We start from the raw sequence: 14,657 nt of genomic DNA on the forward strand, positions 1-14,657 counted from the left end.
AACTCATAAATGAGTATGCTTAATTAATTGTTCATAACCATTGACCATCCAGAGTTTGAATTTTCATTCCCTGTGGTAGCATGTAATTTTATTACATAAGATTTTCTTTGCACTATTTATACTAACTGTATACGGTATCACATTGACATTTGTCACTAGTACATATTACAGCCTCATTTATGTTTTCCACTGCATTGCTCTTCATTAGGAATGCAATGAAGGAGGAGTGCCTGTAGGAATCATAAAAACATTTTATTACTTATTTTTTGTGATATGGAGGAAGAATATATGCTGTATCCTTAAAACAAGCATTAACAACTTTGAGTAGTGCTTACCTAGAAGCTTCTTGCTATTAGAGGTGGTACTGGAAATCAACTAACCCCTGCTTAGTGGGAAGAAGAAGCTGTACTAATTCTTACAGTAGAATCTGCTTTAAAAGAGGGAATTTCTTAAAATGCATGTTTGACAATTTTGATTTATTTTTAAATTTCTGTTAATTAACAGGGTTTTTTTAATTTTTTTATGTTTTGTTTTGAAAACGTCTTGATGTGTTTTTTACTATATACAGTTGTTCATTTGCTTTTAGCTAATAGAGAGGACATGAGTCAAAAGCTGCACCATATTGATAGTGATATTGGCAGTAGCAATACAAATGTTCCTGACCTCATGGATGAATTTATAGCTGAGAGACTCCGCAGTGGCAGTGCACTGGTAAGCCTTTAAACTTCTTACTTTTCAATATGTAGGTCTGCATATACGTGTGAACTTGTCAATGACATTATAAGTCAGTTTGTCAAAATATCTTTCTCTGAATATTATTAATCAAAAAGGATTAAGAATATAACTTAATTATTCCTTGCTTTTAAATCATTTTGACATAGACTCAAGCCATTTTATATTGTTCATGTTTTCATATCTATTAAATCTTCATTGTGGAAGCAATGAAAAAATAACTGTCAGATAAATAGTCTTATTGAACCTGAATGGCCTTAATCACACCTGTAAAAATCTTTGTACACAGACACTTTCAGGATAATGGTTTATATGTAAATTTGCAGTCTTCAGTGTGGTGCCCAGTTCTATGCTGTAGTATGGTACTATTCTCTACAGGTTTAGTTGGTGCAACAGACTACAAAACACTACTAGTGTCTCTGTTTCCTTCATTTTTTTATTTCATTTACAAGTGTTGAATAATTTTTTTGTTAATAGTTTTATGCTAATTGAACCAACTTTTGTTATACTCTATTCCTCCATTTTTCCAGATATGTTATGTTGTTTGGTATATCATTCATAATGAGAAATTTTAATCAAATTTAAGTCAAGAATTTCAGGTTACTGTTAAATGCTTACAGAATGAGACAACTAACCCAAAGTGATAAGTGTTTTATTAACTAGCAGTGAAAAGGAAGATGTTAAAAAATGTTGCAAAGGAAGAACAGAATTAATAACAATTTAAATGTATTGCTACAAAGTTGTCCTGGTCTTTTTCCTGCTTAGAATTTTAAAACAATTTTTAAAGAAAAGAGGGTCATTTTAAGATGTGCTTCTGTAGAGTGTTGGCAATGAGTAGTTTAGTTGTTGGGCAACTAAATAAGGGGCAGAAAAAGATTATTCAAAGTAATTGGAAAAAAATTGTTTATTTAGCATTCTTTTTGATAAATGGCAAGAGAGGACTTATAAACTTTGTCTAAATGTATACTGTTTTCTCTCCTTTGTATTGAACTTATGTTCATCAAACTTGATTGCTGGTGCAACGTATTCTTGTTAGTAGGTCTTGAGTCACAAGACGAAAATACTAACTTTAAGTCTGTTAAAAAAATATTAACTTGGTCTGCAAATTAATAAAACAGACATTGTTGCATCTGGCCACAGACAAAAAGTGAGAAAGGGAATACTTTTCATTTTCACATAAATGGGCAAGAATATTGATTGTTAATAGTTCAGACAAGAGAATTGGTACATTCCTTAGGTAGCAAAAACCAGCTGAGTTAGGTTTGAAAAAATATTTTGAAGCTGACACTGATTTTGTAATCTAAAGTAGTCATATTAAAATCTTGTATCATGAAAAACTTGTCAGCCTGAGCAAATCTCTAATTAATAGGAGTAATAAAAGAATAGGGTAATAAAAGAATAGAGAAGTGACTGGACCTAGTGTAAAAGGAAGTCACCTTCAGTTTTATAATGCATTAAGACTTCAAGCTGTTTCATAAAATAGCTTTTCTACCCGTATCTCTCTTCCTTCAAGCAAAGAGTCCTATCTGTGAAAAGAGCAGCTTAAAGAAAGGCTCCAAGTAGAACACCACCTTACTTCTACATGAGCAAATCTATATATCTATATATCTTATTTTTGCTATATGCTGTCTTTATTGTCCAAGTCAATATTGAGGCTTTGGCTTGATTGTAAGAAAATTAGCACATTAATTAGAAAATTCATTTGCTCGTGGTGTACATTAAATTTTTGCTTATAGCATAGTAGGCCAGAGAACACCACATACCTTGAATTTTTCTTTCTGCTTGTGTCTGCAACCAAGGTTGACAAGGTGTTGTTAGGAATTTAGACGTAAGCTGGAGAAAATACCCTTTTTTTGCTATGTTTTCTGTCTGAAGACTTTCTTAATACATGTGTGGCACATGCTGGTCTGAATCCTAGCCCTTTAAGGTATGTGCCCAAAAAATCATTATGCAAATAAAATTTATCTTTAAGAATTTGTGTGACTGTGTGATTTTAGGTTCTTGACTTCCTGATGCTTGTCTGGGGTTTTGGAAAGTCTTAGCAATGTATATAGTATGTTGACAATTTCTGGTTTAGGTTCTTGTGAACTATTTCTTACATACTGACACTTGCAAATGTGTGATTGCATTTTGCATTATATGTAAATAAGCCATCCAAGATTGTAAGATAATTTATGTTTCTTCAATGTTTAGAATGTGACGAGAAGAGGAAGCAGTCCTGGCAGCCTGGAGGTTCCTAAAGACCTTCCAGATATATTGAACAAACAGAACCAAATGCGTCCTATAGACGACCCGGGTGTGCCTTCCGAATGGACATCGCCTGCCAGTGCAGGCAGCAGCGACCTCATCAGCTCCGACAGCCACTCCGACTCCTTCAGCGCCTTCCAGTATGATGGCCGCAAATTTGAAAGCAAGTGTATTTTTCCAAAAGTATTCGTATTTTGGTTGCTTGCTTGCTTGCAAATTTCTCTCTCTTTTTTTTTTTTTTTTTTTTTTTTTTTAGTTATATGCCAGCAGTCTTCTGTAGAGAGAGCTTATCTTGATTTCTCATTGAAATCATTAGCAAGTTAATGGAGCAAGCAGAGTTCTTGAGAGAGGCTATCATGTTTATAGTATACTAAACAAAACAGCACTGGAATACTACTGTGCAAAAAGCAGAACAACAGTGAACAGAAGTTAAAAAGCAATATTGTCTGCTCCCTGCAGCGTATCCGTCTGTTTTGCCCAAAATATAGAAATGAAAGGTTACTTTTTTTGGAAGTTATTTTAATTCTTTTGAAAACATTAAGGTAAAATTTTAAGAAGGGCTTTGTCTAGCTATAGCTTAATCAAAATACTAAATGTAATATCATGGTAAAATTAGTATGCTTTGTTTAATAACATAATTATTTCAGTTATTCATTCCCACTCTTGTTCAACAGAAGAGATCGTTATGGTTGCTAGGAATTATGACTTAATGTATTATGTAAGAGAGAAATTATGTTTATATGGTGGTATTTGTTGAAGAAATTACAATTCTTAGATATGTAGATGTTATGCAACTAAGTGATGTTATTTAAACATTTCAGCATGACATTTTTTCTTTAGTGTTGAAAAAGCCATTTGATAGAGTGTCAGTTGCCATAATATTTTTAGTTTTAATTTAGTGCTTTAATAACCAACTTGGATATTTCTTTCCAGCTTGTAAATTTTGCAAATAAGTTCCTTAATGTATTTTTCCATTATTTTTACTTTATTCTCATGTAGGTGCACTTGGAGCAACTAAGCAGAACACACAACATGCAATAGGAGTGTTTTCTCCAGAAGTACAGTAACAGTTTTGTGGCAGGAATGAGAATATTAATAAGAGTCAATTACTTTCTGCTGTTATATTTTATGTAAATTTTGCAGCAGTGTTTTAGTAGCATAGGAGATGTACATCCAAGTTTTACATGGAGGATTTTGGAGGTGCTGGGCTTTCGGGTTTTATATTATTGTATTTTTAGGTTATAAGTTAATACAGTGCTTTCCTCATGCAGATTTCAGCTTTGGCACTGAGGCAGGGACGCCAGCTTCCACTGACGTTGATGCAATTTCAGGACAGCAACAGAGTGCTGAGGAGCAAGAAGTGGCCAGTCTAACTACACTCCATATAGATTCAGAAACAAGTAGTCTCAATCAGCAACCATTGTCTGCTGAAGCTGCAACTATTACTGGTAAAGTAGTTAAAAAAAAAGGCATTTATTTCAGAAATTTTTGTACCCATCCTGAAGAATTCTAGTTTCAGCTTCTGCAATGAATCTGTATTCTATATAAGATGATTCTTTGATTTAAAGTATTTTTTTATTGCTATTGAAAAGTAATATATGAAATAACATAAAAGGAAAATCTTTTTCTCACTTAGTTACTCATATGATCCTTGGCTTGGTGCTAAATGCATTTTAAACCCTTCATGAGAAAATCTATACAATTACCAGGAAGAAAACTCTTACCACATAATGTATGCTAGATCTCTTACAAGTGTCCTTCTACTGGTAGTCAAATAGCTAATTTCCAGGAAGGATTTTTTTCCTTAGAAGGCTTTGACAGTGCTCTTTCAAACCTTTGTATCACACTGAAATATGGTGGAATTCTTCTGTATACATCCATCTTAATCTCTCTCTATATATATACTGTCTGCTGTGTAACTGGGAGCTTTTAATGTGCAAAATGTTAGTCACTGTACCATGTAAGATCAATTTTCATTTATGTAACTTAAGAATTCTTTTAATACTTTTCCTGTTGTTTTCATTAAAAAGTAAGTCTTTTGGGAAGCAGTGTTTCACAGCCTCAGCTGATGAGCTTGAGGCTTCTCCGGTTAACTTTGCAACTGTTTCTTGGGAAAGAGAATAATGATTAGGTTAGCAATCACCAAGCGGTGCAGTTAACCTAAATTTAATGGCCTCCTTTCTGAAAGAGAGAATCTTCCTTTCTGAGGAGTATTTGGAAGAAGGATCTCTTGCTGGATTTTGTCAATGGGAAGTAAAGATGTCCGTTGTAATTTTCATACTCCTTGTCCCTTAACGGTTATGCGCTACGATTCCTGTTACACACCTGGCAACAAGTACCTGTTTGTCTGTCAAAGCTTTTACCTACATACAGTGTCTTGTTCTCTGTGAGAAATCAAACTCTGCATTTTCAGAGAGATTGAAAGACATCTTTACTTCCTCTGCAACAATTTTAATTTTCTAAAATGGCCTTTCTGTTGAAAGAAATATGGTATTAGACTTCTTGGACATTGTTGTTAAACTTGTTCAACAATGTTCAGCTTGACTTCTGTTCTCTTCATTTTTCTCTTTGCTGTGTGCTTGTTGGAGGTCCTCACAGAAAACCTGTTCTTTTTCTGTTTGTTTTTAAATGTTAATAATTTCATTACTGTTTGGTATTTTTGTCCAAATTTGCACTATAATTGAATTGATAAGATTGCGATTAATGACTGAGTTGTCCATTGAGAGATTCTGTGGCTGTCTTGTCTTGTTGCTTGGACTGCTGTTTTAGAGAGGCAGCTTTTGTGTGTCACATGCATTTAACTTCAGCTGGATTTCCCAAGGAAGCAAGACTTGTGCGATTACACTCTCTGTCTCTGTCTGACTGCTCCATGCCCTCAATTGTGTTGGACCCCATTGTGTAATTTCTGCTAAATTGGCATATAAGAAAACAGAAAGACAATTTTTTATTTGAAATTTTATGAAAGATGGGCAGCTCTCTAGTGAAAATTACATGTATGCAGAGTCCCGTGACAGGGAGGCTGCAATGTGAATTCACTGTGTCACATACCAGCAAATCCATGCAGAAACTCAACCCCAAAACCACTCATAAGAAATGATTTTTTTTGTGGTTCAGCTGCTCAGAAAACTATGTGTTTCTAAATAGTTTTCCTTTGAGGGTTTTTGGAAGGAAAATTTCTTCTTGGAATACAGACATTCTTTCATACTCTTAGCAAATGATTGAGTTGACCATTGATTGCTGTTTGAGTCCTAGAACAAATTGAACCCATAGTATTCTCTGTCAAATTTGGATCCGTGTATGCTGGAGTAATTTTTAGTGCTTCTTACAAGACTCCAGTACAGCAAACTTTCCATAATGATTTCTGACCATTCTCTTCTGTCATATAAAGATCTCTTCCCTCCCTCCCTCCCTCCCTCCCTCCCTCCCTCCCTCCCTCCTTTCCTTCCTCCTTTCCTCCCCTGCCTGCACTTTCTCTCCCTCTCCTTCCCCTCTGTCCCTCACCCTCGCTTTCTCCCAACAAGCTCCCCCACCTCCTCTCTCTCGGTCTACTTGCACCAATCACCCCACTTAGTGAGCAGAATGGAAGAGAAGTAGGAAAAGATTTCTTTGAACAGCTTTTAGGTGTGTATTTTACATTATCTTTGTGAGCATTTGGCAAACAAGTGGTCAGTAGCGAGAGGAGAGCATCGTTCCCTGCTGGGTCAGACTGCAGTCTGGGTGTGAACCCGTGGTGTCCATCTCTGCTGCGCAGAGGTGGTGATTTAAATTCATGGTAAAAGCTTCATTGCCTTTGCCATTTAAAGCAGATAGAGACCTTTGCAGTTTAACAATGTAATTAAGATTGTTTACCACAATTTCTGATAACATTGACATTTTCTCTCAAGTTCTTTAAACAATTTGTTTTCTTTACAAGAAAGAACACTTCACAGCCGATAATTTGGAAAAATTACTATTTAAAAAGACTCAGTTTTTCATTGCTGTCCCTAAAGTTCAGTTTAACTCTGAACTTCGCATAGTATTATAATATTTTTGGGCCCCAGTGACATTTGTCTAGGAGTTAAAATTAATAGGTTTGAATTCTTCCATTTTTAATGTGGTGATGTGTAGAGAAGTATGTGGTAATGTATCTGTTATCTTTTTTTTTCTTCCCATCTGACTATTCTGATCAAACTCAGCTTTTTATAAGGATCTTTAGGCAAATTCAGGAAGTGAAACTAAGGTAGTACAGAAGAAAAATACAAATACCCACTCCATCTCCACAGTTTCCTCTGTAGAGGAGGTCAAATAGTTGCCTAGAGGTTGTTCAGTGGGGATCATGGAAAAATGCCTTTGCAGCACTGCCATTCAAACGTTTGTGTTTTCCTGTCTTAGAGGAAAAAAATTCCTCTGACTTTTGTTTCACATGGATTTTCTCAGTGCGATTGGCAGATAAACATCAAATGTTGTCAGTTACTGGTTTGAGCTTTTATTGATAAATTAACTTGCATGCATCCATAAACCTGGAAAAAACAATGTTCCAGGAAAAATTCTGCTTAACCACTTGGATGAAGAAAAATTTAGGTGAGGGAATGTGGAGATAAATTTGACTGATTCAGAACACTGGAAGTGCTGCAGAACTAAGACATTTAAAATTATTTGGACCTAAACTAGAGGTCTGTTAATCCATTTACTTATCTGATTTTGATGTTCATCTCTCAGCTTTCATGCATGTAATTTGTTTTCTTTCAGAGCACCATTCACAGGGAGTTCTGCTTACAGTTTTTATATCTTTCCTTGCCCAGATCTGATATATAAAGTAGTTCAGTTTTCTTTTAATGCTATGTTTAGACAACATTTCAGTAGCTCAAGAAAATAGAAAAGCCTTTAAGGTAACTGTTAAAAATTGCATTTGCAGGCTCTGAAAGTGCTTCTCCAATCCAATCTGCTCTTGGATCCCGATCACAGACACCCTCTCCTGCTACTCTTCATGCAGATCATATTGAGCAGAAGGATCTGCAGCTGGATGAGAAGCTCCACCACTCTGTTTTACAGACGCCAGATGACCTAGGCAATATCTGGAACAGAAAATATAAAGCTGTTCTTTCTTCTTTCCAATGACATATAGTGAAGTAGCTAGTATCATGTTAGTTGTAGAAAATCCTGTGCAAGGCTATTTCATCTGCACTTTTAAAAATACTTAATTATAATGATTTAAAAGTAAACAAAACCTTTTTGTATTTTATCTTACATTCATTGGAACTGTTAGCAGTGGATTAATAGTCCACACATTTATAACTGCCCTTTTTGATGCTTAGAGTTGTTGCAGCTTAATCTAGTATGTGGCCCTGTCATAAACTCTTTTAGCATTGATGTGTAAGTAATAGGACATAATTTTAAGGTAATGTTATAGGTTCTTCTTGGAATGTTGGTTGTTTTCCCTTTCATATTTAAACACATTTATAATTACTTCCACTGCCTTAGTTATTGAATTCTAGGGTCCATTCACTTTATAAATACAAAGTTCCCATTTCTCCGTATTTTGTCTCATGAAAACAGAAGGGTGTCTGATGTGCATTTCAGACCCTTTTCCTTTAAGTAGCCTACTGATGGACAGGAATAACGTAATTTTGCTTTGTACTTTGAAATCTACAGGCTGGAAACTGTTAGTGTCTGTATCACAGTGGTCCAGATCTTCAAAACACAAGGCTGTGTAATTAGACTGAATTCAGTTTCATTTTGATTTTGTATTCCAGTAGGAGCTGTGAGATTTTCAGAAGGTCTCAGCAAAGTCTGGTGCTGAGAAGTTTTGAAAATCTGTCTGAGAGGAGTGGAAAGGAGATTCTGGATGCATGCTGCTTTAAAACGGTGGCTCATCAGCTAGTTTACTTGGCTGTTCAGCTAGTTAAATGTGAACTGAGTTAAGCTTTAACCATTGTAATCTACTGAAGTTTTCTTTGTATTGACAGAATAGATTAAACATCTTCCACCTGAAAAATAACATTCATTTGCATAACACTGATGTGTAGAGAAAGCTAGGTGAGAGTTACTATGTGCTGCTAGGTTACAGAATGCTTTCTCTTCACTTATACAAATTTACTGCGTGAAGAACAGTAGCCAGAGACAAGTTTACTGTTACCTTTCCCTTCAGTTTGCAATAAAATACGTTCCTAGTAGATTCTAAGAAAAATCATCTTTCTGTATGATTGGGAAAAATGTGAAGTTGAAATGTAATTTTACTTCAAAGCAGGCAAGTGGAGTTCTGGAGATTCATTGACTCCAAGGAACGTAAGACAGCATTTACAAAAGGAGTGGCCTTAGTAGGTCCATCAGACCAGTACTAATGCTCCAGAAGTGACCTTAAATGTTACTTATGGAAAGAATGTAAGAAACAGGGCATTTCTTCCTCTACGGAGTTTGAAAGTAGACATATAGTTAAACATTTCCAGTTTTGAGGTGGCTGGATGGGTAAGAAATACCTTACTCTGAAAGCCTCATCTTTTTTTTTCCTTTTGGTTTTAAGAGAACTATGTATGTAAGAGTTGTGTCAGAGCTTTCTTTCTCTGGAGAGGTAGGTCTCACTGTAATTTTTTCTTCCATTGCAGAAACAAGTGAATTCCCCTCAGAATGTTGCAGCGTGATGGCTGGGGGAACGCTCACAGGATGGCACGCAGATGTTGCTACTGTGATGTGGAGGCGAATGCTAGGAATTCTGGGAGATGTCAACAGCATCATGGATCCAGAGATTCATGCTCAGGTTTTTGATTACCTGTGCGAACTGTGGCAGAATCTGGCCAAGGTAAAATAACTGAACGTATTCTGCAGCCTGACCCAATAAGGCAGGATTTTTAGAAGGAAAAAAAATCCCACCACCTCATATATTTCCCTTACATGGTTACTTTTTTGTTTTGTTTTTAATAATTGCAGATAAGAGACAATCTTGGTATTTCAACAGATAACCTGACTTCACCGTCTCCACCAGTTTTAATTCCACCACTCAGAATTCTGACACCATGGCTGTTCAAGGTGAATTTGAGTAATAAGCAGTGAAACAGAAATAAAAGTTCATGCAGTGTGGAAGTGTTTAATATTGTTTTTTGATTTATGTATAATAAATATTGTTCTAAAACTTAGGCAACAATGCTGACTGATAAGTACAAACAAGGGAAGTTACATGCTTATAAGCTCATTTGTAAGACAATGAAACGAAGACAAGATGTTTCTCCAAACAAGGATTTTTTAACTCATTTCTACAATATAATGCACTGTGGACTTCTTCATGTTGATCAAGTAAGTTTAATTACAAAATTCAGATTAATGTGAATAGTATAACTAAAACTAAATTGTTTTATCAAAAATACTGAAGGGATTTTCAGGTGAGTAATTTAATTTTGTCTTTGAAAATGGTTATGTGACTGATACATTTTCTGAACTTTGATAAACAGCCCTCATGTTCTTGGCTGTAATCAGGAATGCTTTTTTTGTAGTCCAGTTCAAGCAAACACGAGGGCAGAAAAGGTATTATTTAATTTTTTACTGATTGTATGTTATAGATTGAAGCATGCAAGAAAGAAAATGAAGCACATCTCTCTAAGGTCTACTCTTCTTCTTACTCGCTCCTTGATGACACAGTTTAGCTAGTGGGAACATAAATTGTGCTCACTGCATTGGAGTAGTTTATTTACAGAGCACATGCAGGAACCAGCAAGCTTACTGAGTGTATCTCAGGGGGAGTGGATCTCTTTCATAGGTTTTAATATGAACAAGTCTGATTATATTATATTATTTAAAAGCTCTTTTTGAAGGCTTGCGTCAGGAGTGTGAAAAAGTTGGTTTTGTGACTTTTTTGGAGGAGCAGTTAGAGGCATAGGGAGATCAAAGGTTCAAACAACTCTGCTTTCATTAACTGGGCAAAATAGAACTAGTCCAAAATTATTCCACAGTTGGCTATGGATACAGATCTCCAGTTTCTGTCCTTTAAAAACCAGTTTACACTGCTTTTCTTGCTGGATTGCAAATCTTCCTAATGGCATCTTGCCATTTAAATGGAATCACTGCTATTGGAGAATAAATTAAAAGGAAGAAAAGGGTTATTTTTTTCGTATCTGTGAACTTGCGAATTTTTTTTTAATAATTAAAACATTTTCTACTTTTTCTAATATTTTGAAGTAATTGCATCATGTACATTAATTTTAACAACTGCCTCACTAAGTCTACAAGAATGTGATGTGCTGTGTTGAATAACTATATACCCAAAATGTTGTGAAACACTTTATATTTTTTTCTTTATATTCTGGTTCCGTACAGATATATGTAAAAGGTTAATACCTTCTTTAAAGTTTTAGTCAGATGATACTTATTGGGGAGGATTTAAGCATGTTAAGAAGGTATGGTAGCTGGTTATCTTACTGTATCTCTTCTGTACATATTTAAATGAATGGTTAATCATTTCTAGAACTCTTAAAAACTAAATGTAAATGAACGTAAGATGTGACCTGGTACTGACCACCATACAATAGTGTCCAAGGTTAAATCGATCTATAATGTATGCCACAGTTTACTTATATTAATATGAGTGTACTTAAGGAATTTATCTTTTTATGCTATTCATTGGTCAGTAATACGTGTCTTAATTGTCACAATGAATTTACTTTCTTGCATTTTTACTTTCTACCTTTGATAAATACCTGTCTTTTTTTCATTCACTGTCATCTTGTTGCTGCTCTTCTTTCCCTTTTTCCCATTTTCCTTCTTCAAGGATATTGTCAATACAATCATCAAGCACTGCTCTCCTCAGTTCTTTTCGCTTGGTTTGCCTGGTGCCACCATGCTTATTATGGATTTCATTGTAGCAGCAGGAAGAGTGGCTGCTTCTTCTTTCCTCAATGTAAGTATTCATCAGTTAATTCTCATTTACGTGTGGGTGGAAAGGATTTGAGAGAAAACTGAGCAGTATCTTTCCTTCACTAGTGTGTTAATTTAACTCTAGAATTCAATGTAATGGTTAGCAAATAGACATACTGTCAGTGGTTTGTTCCAGAACACTACACATGCAAGTTCTCTCCAGAAAATATGTGAAGAATGCAAAAATTACCATTGAAGCAGAGAATATTCTTTTACTTCAGAGTTCTTGGAATTGTGACTGCCATTTATCTGTACTTTAAAATGTTTTAAAATAAATATCCGTTTTGATTGTACCTTCATTTTAAAAGTATATTTATTCCTCCATATCTCTGCTGTGCAATGACTTTGATGATCATGCTTGAGAACACAAACCTGCTATTGTTTGCACTATTTGGATGTATTTCAGATATTGTTACCCTGGCAATTTCAGCCTTATATAGTAATACTGATATAATTACCCAGGTGTTGTTGATCTTGCATGACTGTACTCTCTCAAAGATCCCCAATGCTCCCCTCCCATTGTCTGTGAGTTTTTACTGTTGCTCACATCATTTCCCCCTTTAACCAACCATGAAATCCAGCCTCAAGGTGCTGTCTGAAGGCTCTGTCAGCTTCTGTACTGTTACCTGTCATGTCCAGCAATGCCTCATGTCATGTCCAGTAGTTTTCTACATCCTGTTCAATTAGCTGAACCTAAGACCTCAGCCTAGTTAGCAGCTCAGTCATTTGTCTGTAGTCCTAAGAATTCCTCTGCTCCTTTTTGACTGTCTTGGAAAATGGGAGCATGGGGTGTGCATGATTAGCAATCCATGGCACTGTGGTCTGGGTTTGGTCAGCCTTACAGAGTTTGCAGAAAGGGAAAGGAAATAGCTGTGTAGAGTTTCAGCCATTGTTCTCTTTTAAGGCAGCTAGAAATGTCATCTTCCTAATTGCAGTAAGAATATATATCTCTCCTCACCTTTTTTTCTTTCAGGCACCAAGAGTTGAAGCACAAGTTCTTTTAGGATCTCTAGTCTGTTTTCCCAATTTATATCACGAACTACCAGCTCTTCACCCAAACATTCCTGACATTGCTGTGTCTCAGTTTACTGATGTTAAGGTAGGAATTTTAAGCATATTTGGAGGGTATTCCGCTACCAAGTATATGTTTAACATGATCTTGTTACCAGATATAGTAACTACAATTTTAAGAGTCTAAAATTTTTCAGAAATCATTTCAAATAAGGCTCAAGAGCCCATGAAATCTTGTCAAACTTTATGCTACTAAACATTGTATAATTGCTGTTAACTTAATAATCTCGTCCCTTTTCAAGCCTACTCTCATTATGGCTGTTTGTAGTATCATAGATTTAATTGGCTGATAAGGAGAAGATTGAGAGGTTCAAGGTATGTTAATTTATTGAGAATTCACAACGGGGAGCATCTGACTGTGTTCCTAGGGGCTTTAGAAAACCTCTGTACATCAGTATGTTATTTTAGACAAACAACAAAGATTAATAGAGACCTCTCCCTCTCTGTCGTAACAGAGTTGGGTAGTGTGCTGGTGTACTCAAACTGGGCAGAGATCAGTTGGTGTGTTTAGTTGCTGTGTGTGTGTCAGGTATGATTACTGTGTCTAAGAAAGGCTCCTCATAAGCTTCCAAACTGTTTCAATTTAGAGAGAGATGATGGTGTGGAAGCTGCTTCCTTTTGGGGAGTGATTTTGAGTTAATTCTTTCTCATTTTTGTTGCATAATGGATGTTTACTTGAGCTTTATTGAGAGGAACCTGCAGTGTTTAGGGACATTTCGCTGTAGTTGAGTCAGAGTTCTTCTTGGCATCATTCCTAAGGCTCTGTAGTCATTTGTTCTGCAACTAATTCCAAAGATTTTTTAAATCAGTATAATTTTGGAGGGGGAAAAGTTCCTTGTTTAAACCTCAAAGTAATAGGTACTTTCTGTAGTACCTTTCAGGGCTGTTCCTTTAGGGAGGCTTTTTTTTTCTTTTAACCCATGTTTTTTTATGGAAATGTGTTGGCAAGAATTGGATAAATGGTTAATCAGCAGAAATCTTGACAGTAATCTGTGGGATATTCCAGGGGTAGCACAATAACGAGCATCTGGGAGAAACTAGAATCTTGCAGTAGTGGTAAGCAAACAATTCATCTGACCTCAAACCTAGAGACTCAGCTAAGCAACATGCCTGTGTGTGCTATAATAAAATTCTAATTTTCTGATGCTTCATGTCATGGAGTTATTGGTAAATCGGTGAAAATTTTCCTCTTTGTTTTAGGAACTCATAATTAAAACTGTGTTAAGTTCAGCAAGAGAGGAGCCATCTGGTCCTGCACGGTAGGCCGTACAAAAAGCTTCTAAATTAATAGATTCCTCGCTTTGTTATACTGTTTTGAGTTGGATATATTGAAGAGCTTAAAGTAGAAATTTGTATGTATTTTGTTCATGGTTTTCTTTGCCACTAGAAAAACTGTGGTCTACCAAGTGAATGTGAAGTTGTTTTTAAATAGAGATAATAACGAAACAAACATTTTTTGACAGAACAAATGCTAATCTAGCTCAGTATCCTCTCTCTGATAGTGGCTGATAGAAAAGGATGTTATAATAAGGGTAAGAATATAAGCTGTGTATCTTAGTGCTCAGCTCAGGGGTTTTCAGACTAGAGAGGCATTTTTGAGTTTGATTAAGGACAAGATTGCTTACAAGAGAGGTATGGTTAGTTTTTATTAGTCTGCATGATTTAATTTGACAAACAGAAATAATTAAAGGTACGTGAGCTTTTCTTCACGATATGGAAAAGAAGCA

The 14,657-nt window shown here is 35.6% G+C and overlaps 1 protein-coding gene across 8 annotated transcripts in view; it reads left to right on the forward strand.

The window, feature by feature from the left end:
- Positions 1-14,657, forward strand: part of RALGAPA1 (Ral GTPase activating protein catalytic subunit alpha 1) — a 141,060-nt gene that overhangs the window by 57,145 nt on the left and 69,258 nt on the right. For 6 of the 8 annotated variants that reach the window (XM_082057748.1, XM_082057742.1, XM_082057746.1 and 3 more), the window contains 10 exons: positions 587-711; positions 2,926-3,142; positions 4,251-4,427; positions 7,874-8,026; positions 9,561-9,754; positions 9,883-9,981; positions 10,090-10,245; positions 11,714-11,842; positions 12,833-12,958; positions 14,131-14,189. In XM_082057748.1, the coding sequence (XP_081913874.1) occupies positions 587-711; positions 2,926-3,142; positions 4,251-4,427; positions 7,874-8,026; positions 9,561-9,754; positions 9,883-9,981; positions 10,090-10,245; positions 11,714-11,842; positions 12,833-12,958; positions 14,131-14,189 (1,435 nt within the window). The remainder of the gene's footprint in view (positions 1-586; positions 712-2,925; positions 3,143-4,250; positions 4,428-7,873; positions 8,027-9,560; positions 9,755-9,882; positions 9,982-10,089; positions 10,246-11,713; positions 11,843-12,832; positions 12,959-14,130; positions 14,190-14,657) is intronic. The other 2 variants (XM_082057745.1, XM_082057749.1) reach the window with 1 other exon arrangement.

Source organism: Streptopelia decaocto (assembly GCF_964273445.1).
Source record: "Streptopelia decaocto genome assembly, chromosome: 7".
Lineage (NCBI taxonomy): Eukaryota > Metazoa > Chordata > Aves > Columbiformes > Columbidae > Streptopelia > Streptopelia decaocto.